This window comes from Berghia stephanieae, chromosome 4, assembly GCF_034508935.2.
Source record: "Berghia stephanieae isolate SIO BIC M18660-M18661 chromosome 4, UCSD_Bste_1.3, whole genome shotgun sequence".
NCBI lineage: Eukaryota > Metazoa > Mollusca > Gastropoda > Nudibranchia > Aeolidiidae > Berghia > Berghia stephanieae.
This window is the reverse complement of record NC_088363.1, coordinates 16,700,154-16,726,519: the sequence shown is the minus strand read 5'-3', so window position 1 is coordinate 16,726,519 and position 26,366 is coordinate 16,700,154. Positions and strand designations below refer to the sequence as shown.

Below are 26,366 nucleotides of genomic sequence, written 5' to 3'. Positions count from 1 at the left end.
TCTTCTTCTTCTTCTTCTTCTTCTTCTTCTTCTTCTCTTCTCTTCTTCTTCTTCTTTCTTCTCTTCTTCTTCTTCTTCTCTTCTTTCTTCTTTCTTCTTTCTTTCTTCTTCTTCTTCTTCTTCTTCTTCTTCTTCTTCTTCTCTCTTCTTCTTCTTCTTCTTTCTTCTTCTTTCTTCTTCTTCTTCTTCTTCTTCTTCTTCTTCTTCTTCTTCTTCTTCTTCTTCTTTTTCTTCTTCTTTCTTCTTCTTCTTCTTCTTCTTCTTCTTCTTCTTCTTCTTCTTCTTCTTCTTCTTCTTTCTTCTTCTTCTTCTTCTTCTTCTTCTTCTTCTTCTTCATTTCTCCTATCTCTCCTCTCCTCTCCTTCTCTCCTTCTTCCTCCTCTCCTCTTCCTCTCCTCCTCCACTCCTTCTTCTCTCCTACCCTCCTCTTATTTTTTCTTCTTCTTCTTCTTCTTCTTCTTCTTCTTCTTCTTCTTCTTCTTCTTCTTCTTCTTCTTCTTCTTCTTCTTCTTCTCTTCCTCTTCCTCTTCTTCGTCTTTCTTTTTCATCTAATGGGACGTTTCCTCTTGAACTTGTTAACGGAGAGGCACTCGATCCATTTCGAGTCTGCTTTCCTTTTGTGGTGTGGGTCACTTTGCTCTGGCATGTCCTCTCCTATCTCCCTCTCAAGCTTTCATAATAATATGCTTTTCAGTGGATGCCTGGGTTTGATAATATAGCTAAAGTACCTTCTTCAACTCGCCTTTACTTCGTCAAACCTTGGTTGCTAAAGTATTAAAATATTCATTTCAACACATTGTGTCAATAACAATAAAATAGAGATAGAGACAATGTATTCGTAATTTATCTAAAGTCTTTATTAAATCTTCTTATAATATAACAGATAAGGTGAACGACAGTACTTATCCACATTTCATGTTATGATAACTAGATATAGATCTAGATCATATTTAATGCACATGTTTTATATTTTGAATTCAAATTGAACGTTTTAAAATCTCAACAAGTTGATAGGTGTATTTACTTTTGTCAGTTTACTTTTTCTATTATTTTTTTTTTATTTTTTTATTTTTTTGTGATTGGGTGAGGGAAGGGATGGATGTATGTGTGTGTGTGTGTGTGTGTGTGTGTGTGTGTGTGTGTGTGTGTATGTGTGTGTGTGTTTGTTTGTTTGTTTGTTTCTTTTTTCTTTTTTGTCTTGATTTTTGATTGTTTATTTATTTATTTTATTTTTTTAGCTTTTTTAGCCATTGATTTGTTTCTGGTTTGTTTGTTTTGTTTTGGTTTTTTGGGGGGTTTTTTGTTGTTGTTTTTTTTTTTTGTTGTTGTTGTTTTGTTTTTTTCATGTTTTTTTTTGTTTTTTTTTTTCTATATTAATTTTTTAAGTTTATTTATTTATATTTTTTTTTTGCTTAATTTTATTTTGTCTGTTAAATGTGTAGATATGTTTTTTGTTTTGTTTGTTTTTTTTCTCTTTTTTTGGGGGGTGGGGGGGTATTTTTGGGGAGGCCGGGGAGGGGGGGTGGTTATATTTTTTCCATTTTACTTTCACGTACAGTGGCCTGGCTGTTAATTCCACGATTGACAAATCATGATATTTACTACGTTTATCGTTTGTTTTCATTTGGTGGTGAGTGGAGAGGGAAGGCTTAACCTCCCCTGGTGGGACGGAAAGGTTTGTTTTTTTATCTCATAACGACAAAATGTGCTTTGTCAGAATATTCGTATTCCAGTGTTGTTTTCTTTGTAAAGATTTTTTAGTACTTGTCCTGAAAGAAGATTTTTTTTTGTTGATTTGCCCCGGTCCTGGCTGATATATTTTGCCAAAGAGGAGACAAACATACATTTTGGAGGGAAACGATTCTTTTTTTTTTTTAATTTTCTTTTAAAGTCACCATTACGTTTATTGTACGGTTATGTGGTCCTATTATATATGACAATCTACCCTTGGAAAGTCATGGGTTCGAGTCCCGCTCTGATCGCATAGTTGAGTCCTTAGAAAATGTTCGTTACTGACTCTCTCTCACTTTGCTCAGATGTAAAATGTTAACAGCTTTGTATCTGTCGGGAAAATTGTAATATCGCCTAACAGGCGTCATGTCTCGTCCTACATATTAAGTGTTGCTCTAATAACTAGTGACCCCTTGTAAAACGCTTTGAGCACGTTTAGTGGATATTGCACTATATAGCAGTTCAAGTTAATGTCTTTTAATCATTTTAGTACGTCCTTTTTGGTGGCGGTTGAATACATGTGAAAACATGAAACTTTCCAGTAGTCCTGATTAGACACAAGGATAGCTTACTCTTGTCTTACTTTTCCTCGAGTTCATTTTTGTAGAGAAACAAATAGATCTAAAACCTTCAAACAACTATCAGTCATCTTCCCGTGTATGGCGCGATATGACCTAAACGTTCAAAGCGCCCTGACACAGCAAGCATCATTTATTTATATATTTTTACTTCTGCCTTTTATTTATTTATTTTCTTTTTTATTTTTTTATTTTATTTTATTTATTTATTTTTTTTGTGAATTCATAAAATTACTTTGCATACCGAAGATGAAAATGTGATGCATAGCTAGTATCGTTCTCAATCTTTCTCTATAACTTTTATGTCTTTTTGCCCTTTATCTGCTTGTATAAGCGAGACCCTATTTAAAAATACATGACATGATTTTTATGTGCATAAATCTGTCACTTACTATTATCGTAAATCTAGCCAAAGCTAATTGCTGAGCATTTGAAGTAAACAAAAATATTTTTTACCAAGGATTTGGGCTGTTGCCATAATATATCTATGTGTTCTGGAAATTTATCAGAATTTTGTTCTTATGTTTATGATGCTGCTTGAAAAATGTATGAGAATGGGTTTACCACTGTGGCTTTCATGAAAATAATTCAATTTATCCATTTTGAGAACTTTAAAATGTAATGTCATAATGATTTGAACGGAAGACGCCGACATAATGTGTAATGGTTGCACGTCTGACCGGTAATCAGAAGGTCTGAGGTTCGATCCCCAGTCGAGGTCGACTGATGTTTTAGGATGTTTTTGTTTTTCTTGTATTTTTCTTTCTTGCCTTTTCTGGTATGTTTAATATACACATGTTCAGTTCTTTATCTTTATCTTACACCGGTGCCTGCTCCTTAATTTCTTAATTTGATAAAACATTTTGTGTACTGTCTTACTCCGTTATCGAGGGTCCAGATAGCTCAATTGATAGAGCACTCGCTTCACACGCAAAGGAAACAAGATCGATCCCGGGTGCAGTCGAGATTTTTTCTGACCCCCCTGTTCACCCAGCAGTGAATGGGTAGCTGAGTCTGTTAGATTTGGCGGAAAGTACTTTGCGATAAACTCGCGTCCTATCCAAAGTATAGCAAGCAATTGCTATCGTCCGTTTCACGCTATGGAGACCGGAATAAACTCCGGCTCCATGGGCCGAATGGCTCTGAAGGACTACTACTACTTTCTCCGTTATCCATATATAATGAATGCAAGTTTCATTGCTTTACAATCACCATCGGACAAAGAAAGAGTTCTAGAACCCTCAATGCTGCAATCCCCTCTCTCTTATCGTTGACAGGTATTTTGATAAGAAATCCTGTTTCCAAATTTATTAATCCTTTGATCCCGTGCCTTCAAGAAGTGGTTAAACATGCCACAATAGTAATTTATAGTGCTTTATAGCACAGACAGACACAATGAAAGTTCCTCATCAGCAAAATGAAATTGAGAAGGTTGTCTTCATGATCAGACATGTTGTCTCAACGTTGTACGGTTATGCGGTCTAGTGGTATGACACTCGCTTTCGGATAGGAAGGTCCTGGGTTCGAGCCTCGCGCTCGGTGCATAGTTGAGTCCTTGGAAAAGGCTCTTTACTCACTTTCTCTCACCATACTCAGGTGTAAAATGAGTACCTGACCGTTAACAGCGTTGTCTATGTCCGAAAAATTGTAATATTGCCTAACAGGCGGCATGTCCCGTCCTACATGTTAAATGTTGCTGTTGACCAGGGACCCCTTGTAAAGCGCTTTGAGCACATTTAGTGGATATTGAGCTATATAAAGTTCAATTTTAAGTTTAATTTTTAATTTTTCAATTCCGCTTTAAGCGTCGTATAGTTGAGTCCTTGGATTTTCTCCTACCGTACACTATGTGTAAAAACCTATGTCGGTCAAAGGCTTCTATTAGCCTGACTACATTATCTACGAAACATTTTTTTTAAAAATGCCGACAATAAATAAATATTTGAATTTAATTTAAATGAATTTCTATTGTCCGTTTCACGTTATAGAAACCGTGATAAACTCCGGTTCCATGGGCCTAAAGACTCTGAAAGACTACTTTATAAAACTTGATAAAAGTAAACGCTTTCATGACTGAGTTATCTTTTTAAATCTAAGAACTGGAATTTTCTCATTCTGAGCAAAATCAATCTTCCGTAAGCTTCTTGAGCTAAGGGAAACAACCCAAGGATTCCTTTAACAAACCCAAATAAAATATGAAAACCTCGTACCTTTAACTAACCCTAATAGGAAAAAAAAATACCCTAGGACCTTTACTAAGACTTTGTTGTTGTTTGTTTGTTTTTGTTTTTCATATTGTTGTTTTGTTTTTTTTTTTCATTGATATGATAAAAAGTCCAGAATGTTATCAAAGAGGTGTACACATTGTCATTTGAAGACAACTTCCAGAAACCATAACGGCCACTCTAACTTACCCTGCCACACCCCCCACCCCCATTACAAACACACACACACACACAAACACACACACATATACAAAAACACACACACACACAACCTTCCCTCCCGGTCAAATAGACAGAAAATATATAGGTATAAAGAAAAAAAAACGGAATAAAACGTACGATCTGTCGGCAAATTCGGCGCTCTATTTTATCTCCGTTATCTTTGTGATGCGTGCTTAACTTGTGAATGACATTCACAAAAAGTAAGAAAATAAAAACCTCTTTGCATAATGATAATGATATGACATACAAATACAAAACGCATTTTTTCATATTGGCCACAAAATTGTGCTTTATATTAACTAAAGATTGAAAAAATAAACTCTTCGCTAATTTAGTGAAATGCAGTACTCTGGAAAAATATGTATTTAAAAATTTGGCCAGAATCTCGTCCTTCAAATATCGATCGATTTAATTGACCCTCATCTTTGCAAAAACTCTCAAACCTGGGACTTTGCGAGGTCTTCATTAAAGTCCCAGGTCTGAGAGTTTTTTGCCAAGATAAGGGTCATTCAAATCGATCGATATTTGAAGGACGAGTTTTCTGGCCAATTTTTTTAATACGTGTCTTTCCAGAGTACGGCAGTTAACAGGTTAAAAAAGGTTTGTCGTTATACGACAGACCACTTAAGACCTGTGTGGTAGTGCCTTGTTATGGAAATCAAATTCATTTTGTGACACTATTGAAATGTATGCAAATTTCTAAATAGCTTCACTTGTGTTGTCTCACATAACATACAATTAATATTTTCATATCTCACATTGCAAGATTGAGTAGCTAACTCTCGTCCGTTCAATTCATTGTGCTTTCATTATTTCTCTCAAGCCCCCCCCCCCCCCCCCCTCTCTCTCTCTCCTCTCTCTCTCTCTTCTCTCTCTCTTCTCTCTCTCTCTCTCTTCTCTCTCTTCTCTCTCTCTCTCTCTCCTCTCTCTCTCTCTCCTCTCTCTCTTCTTCTCTTCTCTTCTCTTCTACCCTCTCTCCCTCTCTCTCTCTCTCTCTCTCTCTCTCTCTCTCTCTCTCTCTCTCTCTCTCTCTCTCTCCCTCTTTCCATTTTTTTCTTTTGTTTTTCACCTTCTTACTTATCTTTTATTTTTTCCCATGTTTTTCTTTTCTTTTTTTTTCTTTCTTTCTTTATCTTTTTCTTTTACTAGTTATTTTATTTTGGCTTTCCTTATCAGTTTTATCATCATTATCATCATCATCATCATCATTATCATCATCATCATCATCATCATCATCATCACCTTCAGCATCATCATCACCATCGTCATCATCACCACCACCATGGTCATCACTAATGAATTATCACCATCATCAGCATCATCATCATCATCATCATCATCGCATCATCATCATCATCATCCATCTGTTTATTAACAACGTTTGATTAATTTAAAGTGCCATTAATCTTTCCCCCTTGTTGAAAAATCTTTCTATCTTTTACCAAAAGGTTAATTGTTCCTCATAATGAAGCAGTGTGATCCATAATATCAAAATATTTGCCAATGAATGGAGTAAACCTTTTTTCTTTGAGTTGGTTTGAAAGGGAGATCCAAAGTTGGTGCCAAAAAGAAATTCAAATTTATGATATCCACCCCATATACAATTTAGAATTAAAGTACAAGCATATACTCAAATTTGATAAGAAATAGATAAAAATAAAATTCCTTTATTCTGTGGCGTAGTTGCACACATATGTAATGGCTTGTGATCTAAATTTCGTGGTTTTATTTGTTCTTAAAAATATGTAACTCACATCTTCGATATAATTTCTTTATTTTAGCAAAAATAATGCTAAGTCCAAAAGTATGCAGTCAATGGTACCAAAGTTAAAACATGCAGCTCATTTCAAATGCAGAATAAAAGAATGACATATAGAATAGAAACACCCTGTTTTGAACCCTATCGTAAACTATCCCACAATTCTTTTTGACCACTCCTACTCATTTTTGACATCCCAAATTAATATTCAAAACCTGCCTCTTTCAAGTAATAGCGAATCATGCTCAACTTGTATGTTAAAAATAACAGGAATTTTCTCGAACATTACTATCAAACCCCGCCTCTTATGACATAAAAGTACTTTGATAAATGACGCATTTTATGTATAACAACCAAAAATAGCATCAATCTGTTACTGATATCCGCTGTTTTTTTTTTACGTATCCCCTAAGTTTTATACGTATCCCCTGAGTTGCGACGACCGTGTTTTGTGGACACAACCGAGCATAAATGCAATCTCCTGCAGCTACCCTCATGGTTCTTTCTAATATTTACCGTGTTTTATGATCATGTTTTTCTCAAAACTCCTGAGTAAATTTCTTGCATAAGCTTACTCTCTTACAATTCATCCCCAAGGGGAAAATTATATTTAGGGGGTGGGGGGTTCGAGGGAAGACTGGAACACCCAGGCATCAGCCGCAGTGCAGCGCCGCAAAGTGAACTAGAGCGAGGTGACTAGCTCAAGGCCACACAGCGCGGCGGGTAATCGAACTCGGTACCTTTTGGGTACGAAGCAAAGCCATGCTGCACCTTGAGATTAAAATTTTAAATAGACGGAACTTCAACCTTTGTATTGAGTCTCAGGGGACAGCGTGGCTAAGCGGTGGGGTTTTTGCTTTGTTCCCGAAAGGTACCGTTCGAATACCCACTGCGTTGTGTGGCCTTGAGCAAGACACTTCGCCCTATCTCAATATGCGGCGATGTACTGCGGCTAACGCCTGGATTATTCCAGTCTTCCCTTAGAATAATCCCTAAAGACAAATTCCCCCTATAGGATGAATAAAGGGACTGTATTTATTAATTATTCTATTTTTTCTATTATTTCATCCCCAGGTTCCCTTTACTCGTTGAACGCCCCAAGTGTCTACGTCTTATTCATGGGCCCACTGGAAATCGGATTCCGGATGCCCGTTAACGTGTCATTTCCCCATGCCTTTGTCCAACTGGAATATCAGGGAAAGGTAGGAACTGCCGTAACCTGAAAGGAAAAAAAAAACATTAAAAATTGTGGCCAGAAATCTCGTTCTTCAAATATCGATCGATTAAAATGGCCATCATCTTGACAAAAACTCTGAAATTAAGGACTTTATGGAAGTCTCAGGTTTTAGGGTTTTGGCAAGATGTGGATATGTTACTGTATATGCGTACTTGCTTTTTTATTAAGAGGAATTGTAAGTAGACAGTTTCAATTTCAATACATTCTAAGCTTAATATATGCACTGTCCTTAAACAACAGTAAATGGTGTTCACTACCCGTTGATACCAACATCTATTATATTATTTTTCTCACCAATGTAATTAACTCTCTCAAAACAATATTTTTAAAATCAGTATCGCTCAAATTGAGGCTTATTTATTGATGTGCTTGATTTTATTCCAGTGATATTCAAATGCGATTTTCAAATTCTATCTTTCTTCAATCCTCACAGAGCCCCGAAACGTCAAAGCGAATCAAGGCACTTCCCACCCGTGGCAAGAAAGCAGGGGTATTGGAAGTGAACTGCGGAGATTTGGAATTTGCGGGTAACCTCACTCTGAAAATGTACACCTGGGTAAACGGTCAATTGTTGGCCCAGGCAAAGGTGAAGGTCGTATGGCCTGAAATAATTTTGTCCCTGCCAGACAAGCACAAAGCACAGACGGTCAATGTGGAGCTTCGAGTCTTGTCACGAGCAAAGTGTTCATCTCGCTTACAGCGTTTCCAGATGAAGATTCATTTACTTTTCCAAAGGAAGGTCTTTAATATTAGTGACGGATTAGATCTAAATATCGCTGAAGACCTCGAGAAATTTAACTTTAACTCGTCTTCTTTGACAAAAGAGTTTGACACAGTTCATCTTCCATGTCACCTATTTGATTTGGACGGCTTTTACCAGGTCGTGATTGAGTCATCTGCTCGGGAGAGTCCATTGGTTACGCGGAGTAACGTTATGGCTGTAGAGTGGAGCAAACAATATTTCATCAAACACTCATCTCAAAGTTTATTTCCTTGCGATGATTTCGTCACTGTAACTTACACCCACCCTCCGTGTTCTAAAAGGGACTTGATTCGAGTCTACTCCTTGCACCGCATAACTGAAGGGAGTCCGGCTTCTCCTCTAGAACGTGTGATGTTGATGGAGCAGGAAGCGCCTCCAGATAAAAACAGAATGACGTTTCAGTGCGAGCTGTTTGACAAGTTCAACGAATCAGCCTCTGGGTTTGTTTTCATCTACGTTAGCGTGACAAGAGGATCGAAGTTTTACACTGAGCAAACCCAACTGAGAATCTCCGCCTGGCCTGATTCAGGTAGGTACTGCCACTGGTTTTGTTTTGTTTTGTTTTGTTTCTTTTTTTCTTTTTCTTTTTTTTTTGTTTAATTAATTTTTTTTTTTTTTTGGGTGGGGGGAAATTACTTCATCAGTATCATTACGATTGTGAGGGATGGGGTGTCGTGGTGAAATAATGTGACTTTCATTCAGTTGTTTTAAAACATCTTCTAGTTTAAAGATGTATTAATCTAATTAAATTAGTATTAAATAAATTATGAAAAGTATTTTTTGTATCCATGTCCTATACACAATACTCATAACGGGCGAACGGAAATGGGATTACGAATCAAAGGAGCTCATTGTGAAAATGAAACACAATAGTATTGAATATAGCAATAGCCATTATGAATTAAAAATTCTACCCAAATCTAAATCATCATCATCACAATCGTCGTCATCATCATCATCATCATCATCTATCATCATCATTATTATCATTATTCGTCGTCGTCATTATTTTTTAAAATTATATACATTCTAGCATTTCCTTCCTTTCCTTTAATTGATATAATAAGTATTAGAGATTGAAGTAAATGCATCGAAAGAGCATTTTTTTTCCTCATATATATTTACATTTAATAATCCTGGCATACCTTTCATCATGTGTATTTTCTCCATAAAACTACTTTTTACTTGTTCACCATCGTCAATATTCCTCTTTTACACGTTTCCAAACTGGTTATTTTTCGGTGAGTTGATGATATCCTTGATCGTTTGTCCGTGTTTCTTTTTTTTTTTTATTCGTTTACTTTATATATGTATTGTGTATTTGTAACCTTTCGACTCAAAACGGTATTATATCCAGATGAACATGTTGCCTAAAAGTGATTTTAAAGCAAAAATGACCAGAAATGTAAAATAATAGTTTTTATCACTTTAACTCTTTCCTTACCACCTGCAGCAAAATCGTCAAATTTGTCACGACACAATGTACATGTTTTTTAAAAAATTCAGATTTATTTTGTACATCACAAACTTTGAAGAATGATCTTTGTTTAATAGATAATAACATAAAGTTGTTTGTAGAGAGCTTGATTGAGTTTAAAAAATCTATTTTTCTGCTGGGTAAGCCTGCCATTTTGGGAAAATACTGAAAATGATCGGTAAGGAAAGAGTTAAGAGACTATATCAACGTGTAGATTATTTACAGGTCTGATAACATAAATCGCTATGTTGTATTGACAGAAATACTCTCAAACCAACGCATAATAATTAGATTCAATAGTCTGATGTAACGTCGCCCAGCAACGGCGTTCATCGTGGTTCTAAACAACGAAAATCGGTACTTTTTAATCGTCATGCTGGCTAAAAATTTTCATATGTCTTGTGATCAGAATGTGTAAAAGTCAAAACATGATCAAATTTATAACTTTTTTTCCCCTCTGGATACGCTTTTATGCTCGTCGGAGAAATATTTTATAAGGCCGTCCGACATTGTTCCGATAGTTTAGAGCCAGTTACTAAGTTACCACGCGTCATTACGAGGGAAGTGACGTTATCACTGTTGAAGCGTATTACAACAATGTTAAAACCAAGCCCATAATTGCGATATGTAAATGGTTGCTGATCGAAGCTCGAAGAAATAAATAGCAATGTGAAATTGAATCTAAGCTTTAATTTAATATTCGAAAACATAAAGTCATGGATGTCTCGGGTTTCCCCTTTATCAACAAAACAGGATGAATGAAACACTACAGACGAATGAGACAATGTGGTAGCGGCGTTGTTAAGATGAATAAACAAAAACATTGATGGGCAGGAAATAGTTTGCTGCTTTGAAAGGAAGCACGAATTAAAATAGAACAATAGAAATTTATAAAAGGTGAGCAGTTAACTAAGTCAAAAAAGGGGAGGCGGGGAGGAACTGTGAGATGCAGTTTAGAAATTGAAATAAGATAAAGTGTAGACTATTTTTGGAAAATAAATACAATGGAATTGGAAATGAATACAAAATATAAGGGATGTAGGTATTAGTATAATCATTAGTGGCGGTACCAGCATTAGGTTATCAGACCTGCAAATATGTGCACGGCGGACGACCTCATTACTCTTCAGCAAAATATAAATGATTATCCCACGATGTATATTTTTTAAAATTTTAAATCATTGTTTACATTACCCTGGCATAATACCAATTAGAGACGGTTGGTCACTTGTTATATCTAAATTTAAGCTCTACTCTATCTTTATTAATTAGTTTTTTGTATGTTTGTTACATTTATTTATTCATTTGTTTATTTATTTATTTATTTATTTATTTATCTATTTATTCATTTTGATTTAGCTAGTTGTCACAAGTATTGCTTTAGTCTACGTTGGATGTCGCATTTCATTTTCGTTTTGTTTTCTTTGTTTTTTGTTTGGGTTTTTTCGGTTTAATTTACTTCATTCGTATGGACTTTTATTTTTATTTTGATGTCTTTAAATTTGTTTTTGTTATTTTTTGTTGTTTTCCATTTCTTCTTTCTTTTTTTTCTGTTTGGCTGTTTTTCTTTCTTTTTTTTTTTTCTTTTTTTTTTTAAATTTTTTAGTTGGATTTTTTTGGTACTATATCTTTTCTTAAATTTTCATGCATGGATACACTGTCTGTTTTATTACTGATTGTCTCGGTGCGACTTGCACTAAATTTGCAGATCTGAGACCCGAATTGTTATGAGCTCGTTGTTGTTGTTGTTATGGAAAATACTCTCAAATCGACGCAAAATAGCTATTAGCTATTATTAACATTGTCAAAGCAAGCCCATAATAGGATTCGTTAGCCTGATGTCACGTCCGTCCAGTAATGAGAAGCTTGGTTCTAAACAAAGAAAATCGGTACTTTTTATTCTTCATGCTGGCTAGAACTTTTTCACATGTCATGTGATCAGAATGTATAAAAGTCAAAACATGATCAGATGTATAATGTTTTTCTCCTCTGGATACACTTCTACTTTTATGCTCATTGGAGAAGTATTTCATAAGGGCGTCCGCCATTGTTCCGATTTTTAGAACCATTTACTAAGTTACTATGCGTCATTTCGAGGCAAGTGACGTCACGACTGCTGAAGCCTATTGCGCTCGATTTTCATACTTGCAAATCTGTGCACACCGCCTCATCGGGTTGTTTTATCTTCAAATCAAATTCATAGGAGCATAATTAATTATTACTGAAGGCTTACCATTTTTGAAATAAATGATTCATTATCATTGTATGTTAACAGTATAATTGTGGAAGTACTTGACAATACAAGGAAATGATTAGTCTATATTGTTGACTTGGTGACAATGCAGAATGATGCAAAAATTATATTGTGCAAAGATCTGGATTTTGTTAAATTATTTTTATTTTATTTTATTTTTCTCTAAAAATCGAATTTAATCCAAGGGAATTAACTCGAACTTCCTTGACCAGTTATGATTACGGCATCAGCTTATTTCCCTTAACAATACATATCTACGAACTAACATCATTTTCTTGTATTGGTGCATTTTTTCATATTATTGTGACGCATGAGATCACCCCGTTGAGAGAAACGAAAAAACTAAAAGAAGAAATAAGGATAGATATCTAGGTAATAAAAGGAGATAGAATATTATCAAAAGCTGTTAAATTTGATTGATTTGTTGTTGTTGTTGTTGTTGTTGTTGTTGTTGCTGCTGTTGTTGTTGTTGTTGTTGTTGTTGTTGTTGTTGTTGTTGCTGCTGTTGTTGTTGTTGTTGTCCGTATTATCATAACAGGCTTGTTGGATGAAAAATGACCGGTCTTCCTGTATAGTTTGATTTAAATGTCACCGCAAAACACAATTGTTTTGTGAACAACGCATTGCTACAATTGTGTTTCTATACATGTTCAGACGATGCATGATTTGTGTGAGCTGGTTGTTGACCAACTTTTAGGGGTGAAATTCCTGCCTAGTATAACTCTAGATGATATGTGACCCACTGTTTCAAAATGGTATTGTGTTGGATTGAACACGGTGTCAAAACGTTGTTGTTTTTTTTTAGTAGACATTACAAAGAAATGTTAGAAATTGATAGTTGTCATTTGAAGACACAACATTTCTTCTCTTCGATGAAATGTTTAAAATAAACCCAAGTGTCAAAGATTGGACTATAAAATCTATTTTTAGCGTCTAAGTCAGCCCGATATGATACCGTTTTCAGACGAGGAGTCACATATTTTAAATCATTCAAGAGCAATATCGAAAACGGTACAATAAGATGTATTGTATTAGTTCATGATTTACTGAATATCATGGACAACATGACTAAAACATCTGGTTCTTATATTATATCTATGCAGAATTCCTAATAGACGGTGGTTGGGGTCAGTGGTCAACCTGGAGTGCTTGCTCAGCGTCCTGTGGAATCGGGAAGAGGAGTCGTGTGCGCATGTGCGACTCGCCTGCGCCAAAACATGGTGGAATGTATTGTGTTGGGAATCCTTTCCACTGGAGGCCCTGCTCTAATCATTGCCCTAGTAAGTCGGGATATGTTGTTTTTTGTTTGTTTTGTGTGTGTGTGTGTTTTTTTTTTTTTTGTTTTTTTCTTTGTTTTGTGTGTGTGTGTGTTTTTTTTTCTTTGTTTTGTTTTGTTTTTTTGTTGTTGTTTTTGTTGTGTTTTGTGTGGGTTTTTTTCAAAATCGTCCATTACTCATTCGCCATATTATTATTATTATTATTATTATTATTATTATTATTATTATTATTATTATTATTATTATTATTATTATTATTATTATTGTTATTATCATTATTATTATTATTATTATTATTATTATTATTATTATTATTATTATTATTATTATTATTATTATTATTACTATTACAGGGACGGCTGGTAATAATGGGCAGGGTGGGCAAATACCAGCCTGTTTTTTCAAGTTATATGCTGTATTACCAGGTCCGAAATAATCAAATTTAAATTAGATAATTTCAAAAGTTACTACTTAAACTTGATACTTCGTACTGAAATCAATTTGTGTGTATTTTTAATAGATTGCGAATCACCATGCATCCCGTAATGCATAAACCAGGATACGCTCCTGTTCTTTTTTATCACCCCCCCCCCCCCCCCCCCAGCCACTTCACTCCGCCCACATCGTCATCTCATCGTTACGTCGCCTGACGGTGAACTAACTCCGATTTTTGCTGTCTGGCCTCTCTAGTACTAGGTCGGGCTAATTCAAATGAGCCCACCTTATTAACCAGTGAAAACTAAATAGAGATTTTGGCAAACGAACTTTTTCTTATTTATTGCCTTACTTGTGCTGGTACCTACCATTGATGTAATGACTTTGGGAATGTTCCAGTATTGAATTAAATTTATTAATTTACTAATTTTATATCAATTTAGTATTAATTTGTGTTGTTTTTATATATTTGTTTATCCATTTAAACTTTTCTTTTTTTCTCGTTTTCTTTAGTGCTTCTCAAAACTCATTTATTTAAATTGTTTTCTTATTTGTTTTTTGTTGTTGTTATTGTTGTTGTTTTGGGGGTTTTTTTGTTTTGTTTTTTAACAAATTAATTTGTTAGTTCTTTTTTTTTTTAATTCTTAAAGTAATTACCACTACAATGTAATTTTATATTGTATTCCGTCTAATAAAACAAAACACTTTTATTCAAAAGTCACGACTAAATAAATATATAAAATACAACCACCATTTTGGTTTTCTCAACAATTGAATTAGTATACGAGAAATACTCTTCTGAGAAAGGAGAGAGTTGAATTCTAAGTTATAGAGGAAATACAGAAGGGTGGGCAGATTCCGTACTTGCCCGTCCTGAAGCTAATACATACATAAGATAGTTCGCGATGAAGAGGCGGGAAGCTGGGGGTTGGTTGGGTGAGGAGTAAAGATAACACGGTCGTTATTGTTATAGTCTAACGAATGCATGAGGAGAAATTGGTAACATTATTTTGCCTTAATTGTATTGTATGAAGTATTGTCGAAAGCCTAAGATTAAATAAACTGTGTTTTTGTTGGTCTTCTTTTGACTATGGAACTGATACTGATACTTGTCATAGCAGACCTGCCTACTTGAAATAGGAAAATAAAAATCGTAGTTTTCAGGGCTAATAAAATCGTAGATATTTTAACTACCCTTTAAAAAAATGACCGGAATTTCGTCTGTTTTGATAGATATCAAATTTTTAGAAACGAGAAAAAATGATTGGAAACGTAATAATGATGGTGATGGTGGTAGTGATAGTGGTAGAGGTGGTGGTAGTAGTAATGATGGTGGTGGTAGTAATGATGATGGTAATATTATTATTGTTATTATTATTATTATCATCATCATTATTATTATTATTATTATTATTATTATTATTATTATTATTATTATTATTATTATTATTATCATTATTATTATTGTTATTGTTATTATTATTATTATTATTATTATTATTATTATTATTATTATTATTATTATTATTATTATTATTATTATTATTGTACGTATTGGTGGTATTACTATTGTTGTATTTTTTGTGGTTATTAATGGTATCAGTTTATTGTTTGGTTCCATTTACCATTTTTTTTCCACTTTCATGTATGTGGTCATCAAATTGTATGATTTATTGTCGAAAGCCTAAGATTGAATAAACTTTGTAATATTGTAATATCGTATGGTAACCATCATTGTCGACGACATCGTCGTTGTCATCATAATCATCATTATCATCATCATTATCATCATCATCATCATCATCATCATCATCATCATCATCATCATTAACAACAACAACAACAATATTAACAACAAGTACTACAATAGCAATAAAAACAATATCAACATCATCATAAAATTTCCGTCATCGTCTCCACAAATATCATTCTAACCAACAGCACCACCAAAACCACTACCATAATTACATCCTCCTCCACCACCACCACCACCGCTACCACTATTCCAACCACTACCACCACCGGTACAATCATTCTAATCATCAAGACAGCAGTGAAATGCAATTTGAGCTCTGAATGAAACTCGAGTCATATCGCTGTTGTTGCTTCTCGATTAAAACTTTAAGGTTACCACATACTACTGAAAACCAGTAATGTAACAGAAATATTAATCTCACCGTTGAGGGATTAAAGCAAATCTTTAATTTTCGAGTGAACGAAATGGATTTGTATTGTCAAGGTGTTGTCGCATTATGTCTCGTCGCTTTATTTTTTAGTTGTATTCTCTTTCGTGATTCATTTTTGATTACGTTTGGAATAATTAAAATCTACTGGTATTGTCATTTCATTATGAATGTGATTATTTGTGGTTGAAATATTATTTATTAAAGGTGAAAAAAAATATTAATTAAAAAATAAATAAATAAATAAATAACTTTTAAAAAAATAAAAAGATAAATTTAAAAAAAAAAAAAATATATATATATATATATATATATATATATATATATATATATATATATATATATATATATATATCTTATATAACTATCTTATATATATATGACCTAATCATCTTTGCCCCACCACTGTAAATAGGCTAGAACCGCCACTGTACTATTATTATTATTATTATTATTATTATTATTATTATTATTATTATTATTATTATTATTATTATTATTATTATTATTATTATTATTATTATTATTATTATTATTATTATATTACTTTTGTATTCTACCTTTCTGGGTGGGTCATCTTTCCTATTTACTCTCTATTTTTTACGATTTATCAAATTTCAGATCATGTAGTTGCTTCCCCTCTTCAATCCCTGATCTTGGACCCAAAGTGCCCTTGTGGATGCACGAAGAAAGACTATGACGGAAAGATCGTGGCAACCGGTCGATGTTTTGGCCTGTCTGTGTGGATCATCGAGACGAAGAAAGAATGGGTTATTTCCCTTACTTTTGGGTTTTTCAGTTTAAACCACTCCAGGCAAATCGTACATGTAAGAGATGGGCGTTCGTCCACAGACGAATTGCTTTTCTCGTCATCTGACAGTGGTTACCCTCTGGAGATCATCAGTTCCGGTTCTGTCTTGAGAGTGGAGATGACAACTGTTTACCCAACCCCTCCTCCCGTCGATATTCTGCCAAAGGAAGCAGCACTGCCCATACACGCCCAAGGCTTTGTGGCTCGTTATAAAAGCATGGGTAAGAATATTGATGCTTTGCATTTAGTTGGGTTTTTTTTAAAATTCAATTCACACAACATACGCCAGCATTATAGATAGTATGCGCTTGGCTAAGAAGCTCATAACATTGCCATCCGGAAGTATAAAGGACCAACACATAAAACTGTGTGTATCCATGAACGTTTATAGTCAGGTTAATACAGTTCAGTGAGATTTACTCATATACGCGGATGGCAAAAAACAATAACAAAGACCCGAGTGACGTCATCTCCGAACTATCTATATTATAACGTAGGCTACCAACACACAAAACTTATGTGTAACATCAAACGTTTTTTAATCAGATCTTTACAATATACAATTTAGTGGGAACTACTAATAAAAAGGGCTAGCTAAAAGCAATAACAAAGAGCTGAGTGACGTCAATTTCGTTCCTTCTATACCTCAAATGTGACGCATCACCTCAAATCGGGAACATGTCGGAATGACCCAGACGTCAAAATGGTATTTTACAAAGTTTTTTTTAAGTTGAAATACTACTTACTTACTTATCTGAACCAGCGACCACCTGAGCTTTAGCCCTTCGGTCTGATGAATTACTAACGAAAGACTGATAATGGAGAGGCTTCGGATGGGAACAGTAGACAATGAACGTTTCGGGTATTTAACCCTTCGTCATCACAACAATAAACAAATACAAACGTTGTTATGAAAAGATGTTGCCTTTTTTTTCAATAGACCAGTTTATCAGCAAGATTATCCTTAGTATCCATTTATACAAATATCTCCTTGTATGAGATTAATATTCAAATTAGCTACACCAGTAACACATTGTCTTAGAATTTAAACTGTCTGTATATCATGGATTTCTTTTCAAATGTCAGATAAAAAGACTACTAACACTGAAGACTTTAGTCTCAAATATTTCATCAGATTTTATCATTTTTTTTTTTTTTTGCCCCAGACACAATGGCTCTAACATTATTACATTAAATATTTTTGTTTAGAGTAAATCAGAAACTATCTAGAAAAATACGTGAGAAAAAAATATATTTATCTGTGAACGGATTTTTGTTTTTTTTTAAGTCATAATTTTTATCTTATATATATATATATATATATATATATATATATATATATATATATATATATATATACATACATACATACATATATATATATATATATATATACATACATACATACATATATATATATATATATATATATATATATATATATATATATATATATATATATATATATATATATTGTAGCCCTGTCTGTAAAAAGCGTTTTGAAATCTTAAAAGGTCTATAGATTTGGTGCTCTTAATCATTTTTAAAATTTGGCATTGTTGTATCATGCTTAAACGATCATGAATGTGAATATTTTAATTTACATGTGTTTTTCTATCAATTTATTTCCTCCATGACTAGCCTCAAGCACTGGAGTGACTTCCCCCGTGTTGTACCCATACCACAATGACAAGACGGTCATGGGTAGCACTATCACCATCATCGGTATTATCCTGTGCATCATCATCATTCTTGCAACTGTCATCTTCGTCATCATTCAGAGAACTTTCCTCCAGAAGAGAGTTAAATACCGATCGGCCCCTATCAGTGGCAGTCCCTCTCATGGTCTCGCCATGACCCATTCCGACAGTCATCTATCTAAACAACACGCACATCTCACCACTAGTCAAATTAGCAGTAGTAATGCCAGTAGTCCAGATGCTGGTACCATTTTGGGTGATATGGAAAAGCCGCTGACTGGTAAAAACAAACACGTTAAATCAGACACAAATGAGAAGTGTGAGAAGAGGAATAGCAAACATCATTCCAATAGATCAAAACATTCCAAATCCTCAAGTGTTTCTAGTGCCTATAGTAATAAAGTCAAATTGTTTAGACCGTCCACATCTAGTGATTCTGGAAGTCCAAAACCAAACTCCAGAGACTATGCCTCGGTGAGAGGTGAGCGTGGACAGGAGAGTGAAGTTACTGATGATAGTTGCAAGGACGTGTCAAAGGCTCATCCGCGCATCCAATTTAAAACAAAGTCCCCTATTAATCCTTCACCTATAATGTCCAAATTTGATATACTCAAAAATAAAAGTAGACGAAAAAAATCAACATCTGAATCCTCAGATACTTCAGTATCCCAAAAAGCATGGTCATCAGTGTCCACAACAAAGGCAGAGGTAAACTGGCCTCAGAGTAACTTTGTAAAGACTGCCTGGAATGAAGTGGGCAAGCCATTTTATGACCGACATAGGCCGGGTCAAAGGCCACCATCAGAGGAAATTCCTCTCATCGATACATCTAGTCAAGAGTCTCCATCTCATGTAAATAATTTAGTCAAAAGTGAATCAACAGATTCTGCAGCATCTTCATTCTTACCAAACAGAACTTCTAAAGCAAGACGACCAACGTCTCTGACTGAATCTTACTCTTCTGTGCAATCAAAATGTGATGAGCTTACTATCACTGAAAGCCCCTCCGGTGAAAACGTGATTGAAACTAGTTTTGATCCGGGAACTTTAAAACGGGGTGACACAATTCGACCCAGGCCCACCCCATCACAAACCCCATCTTCATCCCTTACTCCTACATCTCATATGTATAATATCTCATCCTCCCTTCATAGAGCATCATCTCCAACGGCGTCATCATTACCCAAGACACCTAAATCACCGTGTGCCGCTGGTTCCCCTGCCATTATTACCCCAACCCAAAACTTTCCAATTATTCATCCTCCATCGTCATCGCCATCAGTAAAATCACCACTTAAAATTATCATACCTAATGACAGGAAAGACAGTAAAGAAAACTCTCCTATACCGATAATATCAGCAACTTCCATAGATCATCAACGCAAATTTTCATCCCCCAATGCCAGTGTTCAAAGTCCCAAATTACCCCATTCAAATTCCCAAGCACAAAGACTCCGTAATAATATGGAAGCCCCAAGTCCTAGCGTGTTAAGTAAATGTAGCAGTCGAGGCAGCAAGACAACCATTTCATCTCCCACACGAAGCATCACCACTCCATCAGAGACAGAGGGACTGGAATTAGAATATGACGATTTCATTGAAGATGACCCACTTTCTTATTTCGATTACGAGCAGACCCAAAAGTTGGCATTTCGAGGGTCTGAAAAAATTGGGAAATCACCTATTGAGGAAGATGAAGAAGATGATACCTCAGGACAGCATTAATATTTTATTATGTTGGCTGTGCTATTTCTACTTATCTTAAATAAACTAAAGATTCATTGTGAACTGTTTTTTTTTTTCGATTTAATTGGACAATAAACATTTGTGTTTCATTTCTTCTCCTATTATAGTTAATAAAGCAATAAAAATAATAATGTTAATAATAATAATAATAATAATAATAATAATAATAATAATAATAATAATAATAATAATAATAATAATAATAATAATAATAATAATAATAATAATAATAATAATAATGATGATGGATTGACTGTATTAAATAAACTCACAGATTAACCAATTAACTACCATACTCTAGAAATACGAGTTGTTTTTTTTTCAAAGTGGGAGATTCTGAGACACAACCAGATGTGTGTCATCTTTAATAATATGTGCGGAAATCACTTAAAACGTCTAAATAGATTTTTTGTTTTGTGGAATACGTCAAGACAGCAATTTACACCATCATTACTGAAGTCAAATACAGGATAAAAAGTGGAGAAAGTCGCTTACAATCATCATATGCTTGAAGTGTGGCTCCTGATTTGAAGCAGGTTAATACTTTTTCTTTAAAAAATATAAATAAATAAACAATAAGTAAACAAACAAATAGGTAAGTGGATTAATTAAAATAAGGTACATTTCACCCAAAATAGGCATGTTATCATTCCATTCTGTAATTGTAATATTATATGCATACAAGAATAAGTGCCTGCAGATTACCATTTTATTTCCTTGACGTGATTTGTTTTTGTTTTTCGTTTTATGTTGTTTGTTTGTTTTTTTTTTTTTTTTGGTTTTTTTTTTTTTTTTTTTTTTTTTTTTTTTTGTTGTTTTTTTTTTTTGTTTTTTTTTTTATTGTTTTTTTTTAGCGTTTTTTTTTTGGGGGGGGGGGGGGTTTGGGGGGTTGGTTGTTGTTGTGTGTTTGTGTGTGTGTGTGTGTGTGTGTGTGTGTGTTTGTGTGTGTGTCTGTGTGTTAATTTATTAGTGGCAGACGAAATATTCTCTCATAGGATTTCGTGTTAACCCCTTTAAAGGAAAGATTTGATTCGTTTCAAAGGATTATTTCTTCCATCAATCATCTGGTCGTATCTTTTCACAAGGTATATACCAGTGATTTTATAACCCGTTTCCATTGAGGAACATAGCTGTTACTGCTCTCTTATGGAGAATGATAAGATCTGATTCTGGTATGTCGGTCAGATTATAATCGCATCTCATATTCCAGCGGTTGAATGGTCTTTTATAATAAAATAACATTGTTATTTTATATGTTTATTTTTGATTTTTAAAATTGAACAATTGTAATATAAATAGCTATGTTATTTAAGAATGTCAAAATATTATTCCTACAGTTATCAAATATTACTACATCTTTGACATGTAGGTTCCTTAGCTCCAGAGCCTTGTTGTTATTATTATCATTACACGATATGCCTGTTATTTTGGCATAGCTAAAAATCGGTGTAAATTTGTTAAACCAGAAATCCCGATGATTACCAGTTAACTGCCGAACACTGGAAAGACACATATTTAAAATTTGACCAGAAAACTCGTCCTCTAAATGTCGATCAATTTGAATAACCTTCATCTTAGCAACAACAACAAAAACTTCTCAAACCTCGGACCTCGCAAGGAACCAGGTTTGAGAGATTTTTACCAAGATGAGGGTCATTCAAATTGATCGATATTTGAAGGACACGTTTTCTGGCCAAATATTCAAATACGTGTCTTTCCAGATTTTGGAGTTAACTGGTTCAAAAAATCGTGACTCGTCGTCTCAATTCGGTAGCATATCGGGATGAGTCAGGTGAACAAAAGTGAATACAATGTAAACATTATCAATTGAAGCAGTTTTTCTTTTAGCTCTGTAATTTTAATTTTATTCTTTCTCCTAAATTAAACATAGAAAGGGGAGGAGGGGGGGGGGGGGGGCAGCGGCCGAGTAGTTGCTGGAAGGTCCTTGGTTAGTTCAAGCTCCGCTTCAGCCACTTTTGTTTTGTATTGTTTTGGTTTCCTTGGGCAAGATTATTAAACTCCAGTTTCTGGGTGGGGTTTGCTTTCTGTCTTTGCTTTGGAATGAGATTACTTGGTTTTGTCCTGGCCCTGGTCTGAGTCCTGACTGAGAGGGAAGCAGTCAAACGCAGTTATTGTTTTGGGAGATGATATTTTTTTTTCTTGTAAATCATCTCTCTGTTATGTATTATTGTATTTGTATAATGTAAGCATTTGAGTGTATTCCTCATTGTTGGATCTTGCGCTTGTGTCCGAAAGCGACTTATAGATGATCCCAAACTAAGTACATTGGTGCTCTTGGAATCTATATCTGCACCCTATTTCTTCCCAGTTCCCCTTTGTCTCACTTTCTCTTGGGTGCTATAATTGTAATTCTAGAACTTTTTCCTATTCCTTTTTACTGGCGCTGATATGACCTAAATGTGTTGCAAGCGCCGCAAAACCCTTAAAAACAAACAAAACAAACTCCAGTTTACTCATTTAGGACAACATTGGGTGATTCCTGATGACATCAGACGTCTGTTTGATGGGTTATTTATATTCCTCAATGGAATGCCTAGGTGACGATATCTCACTGTCACAACATGGGTGATTCCTGTTGACATCAGACGTTTGTTTGATGGTTTATTTATATTCCTCAATGGAATGCCTAGGTGATGATATCTCACTGTGTGTGACAACATGGGTGATTCCTGTTGACATCAGACGTCTGTTTGATGGGTTATTTATATTCCTCAATGGAATGCCTAGGTGACGATATCTCACTGTCACAACATGGGTGATTCCTGTTGACATCAGACGTCTGTTTGATGGCTTATCTATATTCCTCAATGGAACCCCTAGGCATCTCACACTCACAATGCCGTGTGGAAAATCACTTACAAGAGATGTTTTAAAATCTACTCAACAAGAATCCAAACACGGGTACCCTTTAAAAAATAAATCAAAAGATGTTAGTACTAGTCTTATATTTTTGGCTATAAATTCAATTTTAATCACAAAAACCTTCCCAGCATAATATACCAATTCGAGACGATTGATCACATTAAAATTTACGAAATGGCAAATTCCTTACATAACCGATATCTAGATTACTCAATATTATGTCCAAAACCTCTATATATTTTTTTGTTTTTACCGACGTGTACATATTTACAGGTCTGCCATCCGAACGCAATTAGGGGCCGAGTTTAACATTGTTGTAATGGACAATATATTGTGTCTTTTTTTTTTTAGATTTCCATTTCAACAATGAGCCCATAAGAGATTGGGTTATCACACCTGTAAGTAAGTGCTCGTCGGTTTTTACCCAAAGGGTAATACGGTAATTTGATAGTTATATAATATGCATATCGAGGCAAATAAACAACAACTCCTTTCAACCACGTATTCAATTGTATATTGCTCTACAAGAATATAATTTTCTGATATTTATTCTTAAAAAGCAAACCTACTTAATGCCAACCCCTTGTCCTTTTCTAATTTAGTGCTTTCGTAAATAACTGTTATGTGAAGACACAGGCTGTAACGCTCACAACTTTATTTTCTGAAAGTGAAACAAACAAAAAATTTTCATGTTCAATATCTTAAGACGAAGATATATTATCTTATTATGAACTAAATTAGCGATACCTAGGCTTGAGTGAACTGCTTTGGAAAAAATAAGTACTTTGAAAGTGGTGTTCAAAGATTTAACTGTATAACGTATGACTCAAATTTTGAATTGTGTACAATTTGAACGATGATAACAATGCAATTGGTTTATATCGACGTGTACTTAATCGGGTTATATCCTTGCCAGAAAAAAAAAGAACATGGGAGATTCTATAGATTAAATATCAATCTAGAGTTAAAGACCCACGAAAAAATAAAGATGTGGATTAATTCAATCAGAGAACAGAAGTAAACGCTAAGAGGGGCGCTACACAATTGGCTGACGTCTGAGATGTTTAAAACTTCCCGTGAAGCATATCTTAAAGTTAAAGACAAATTTCCCCATTGGGATGAGTAAAATAAATTTTAATTTTGAGAAGAGGAAGCATGAATGAATGGAATTTTTCAGGGACTCAGGACTCACAGAAATGTCTCTTTTTTTTGTCTCAAAATGTATCAAGGGAAGATTTAATTTAATATAGTTTTGCTGAGTGGGGGTCCCTTGAACTCCCACGGTGGGCAGGAGGTCACTTGATGTATCTACTGTACCCTTATATCTGTTTTTTTGAGTTGCTGTCTGTCTTTGTCTTGGAACGGAATTATTTGGTTTTGTCCTGGCCCTTGCCGCAGTCTTTAGCCGAGAGAGAGAAACAGTCAAGTGTCTATTATTAGTTTGGGAAGTTGATGTTTTCCCCTTATAAATCATCTCTCTGTTATGTATTGTTAGATATTTTTTCTTTCTGTATATATTCTGTAAATATTTGAGTGTATTCATCTTGGTGGGATCCTGTGCTGGTGTCTGGATAAGACTTTTAAATGATCTCAAACTAAGTACACTGATAGTGTGCTCTTGGAATCTACACTTGTTCCCTATTTCAACCAATCCTCTTTTTCTTTGGTACATTTACTTGTAAATCCAGGTTGTTTTCACTATCCCATATTCCTTTTTACTGGCGCTGAAATAATTTAAATATATTGCAAGCACCTTAAAACCCTTAAAAACATTTAATTTGAGTTAGAATTTATAATTTATTGTTCAATTTTGAAAAAAAAATATGCTTTCCAAATACTTTATTCTCATGCTTAGAGTCATAGAATAAGGCGATATAATCATACAGCCTATAATATTTACATGTTCTCAGTTGAATACACCTTTTGTGTGCTCCTTAGGGATAGCAAAAGGCAGAGCTTCTCTGGAGCAGTGATATAAATCAGACAAGCAAGGTTGTGATGTACAAAAGTACTTATTGAATGTTGTCAACGGACATTTTTCTAATTCTCTCATTTCAATCATTTGTGACCCATTGTATGAAAACAGTTTTATGTCGAGATTTACCAGATCCCTGAAAGTGACTTGAAAATTAAAAATGATCAGCACTTTAACTCTCTCCTTACCAACCATTTTCCGGATTTTCCCGGAAAATTCATCCCCATCCAACATAAACATTGATTTATTTTTTTTTTAACTCAAAAGGAATAACTACATATACAGCGGAGTTCGGTTATAACGAGAACCTCCGTTCCAAGCATACATTCTTGTTATTCCCGAGCTCTTGTTATGAGCGATTTTTAAGGGAAAGAACGGCATCATCTAATTTAGACCCTTTAAATACATCGACAATCCTTCAAAATAGTGTACACAGTCCCGGACTTCATAAAGCGTGGACATATCTCGGCAATCTTAGCCTCATTCTTCTCCACTTCTTCTATGATGGAGACTTTAGTCTCAATAATCAGCCTCTTTATTTTTTTTTATTTTGAGAATCCATCATGTGGTTGAAAATAGATATGATGACGATTGACGATATATGATTTTGCGAAAAAAGTGCGGCGAAAACGTGGATTGAATTCGGCAGACAAGTGACAAGTTGACAGTAGTAACCGACACGCTATGACGTAAACAATAGTTAGTAAACAAAACAAAACAAAAAAAAAACAACAAAAAAAAAAAAAAAACACACACAAAAGCAAGCGGTCGTGATCCTTGTGTGATGTTAATGAACGGTGCCGATATGTGCATTGATGTGTCAATCGAAATCGTTCAATAATAGATAAAATGGGTTATTTTATTAAATCTTCCTTATGAAACAAATAAAACTTCTCTATAGTATAATATTTTTATTAGCTATAAATTCAATTTTCAGTATCTAAATCAACCTGATTATGATAATAATAACCGTTTTGAGGTGGTAGGCCATATTGAATTAAAACACTTGCCATAGCAAAGAGTGTCTGACTACTCACAAGCATCGCGAAATATTCAGAATCTAAACTACATATACCTATTCGTTTTAGGCAACTGGAACTTACTATTTTT

At 34.4% G+C, this 26,366-nt stretch overlaps 1 protein-coding gene across 4 annotated transcripts in view; it reads left to right on the top strand.

Annotated features, from left to right (window-relative positions):
- LOC144970116 (uncharacterized) overlaps positions 1-20,440 on the top strand; it is an 87,449-nt gene extending 67,009 nt beyond the window's left edge. For 2 of the 4 annotated variants that reach the window (XM_078909358.1, XM_078909357.1), the window contains exons 3-7: positions 7,590-7,717; positions 8,186-9,044; positions 13,362-13,526; positions 16,763-17,173; positions 18,594-20,440. In XM_078909358.1, coding sequence (XP_078765484.1) covers positions 7,590-7,717; positions 8,186-9,044; positions 13,362-13,526; positions 16,763-17,173; positions 18,594-20,377 — 3,347 coding nt within the window. In that variant the 3' untranslated portion in view covers positions 20,378-20,440. Of the gene's footprint in view, positions 1-7,589; positions 7,718-8,185; positions 9,045-13,349; positions 13,527-16,762; positions 17,174-18,593 lie in introns of all 4 variants that reach the window. The other 2 variants (XM_078909355.1, XM_078909356.1) reach the window with 1 other exon arrangement.
- Positions 20,441-26,366: the final 5,926 nt, after the last annotated feature.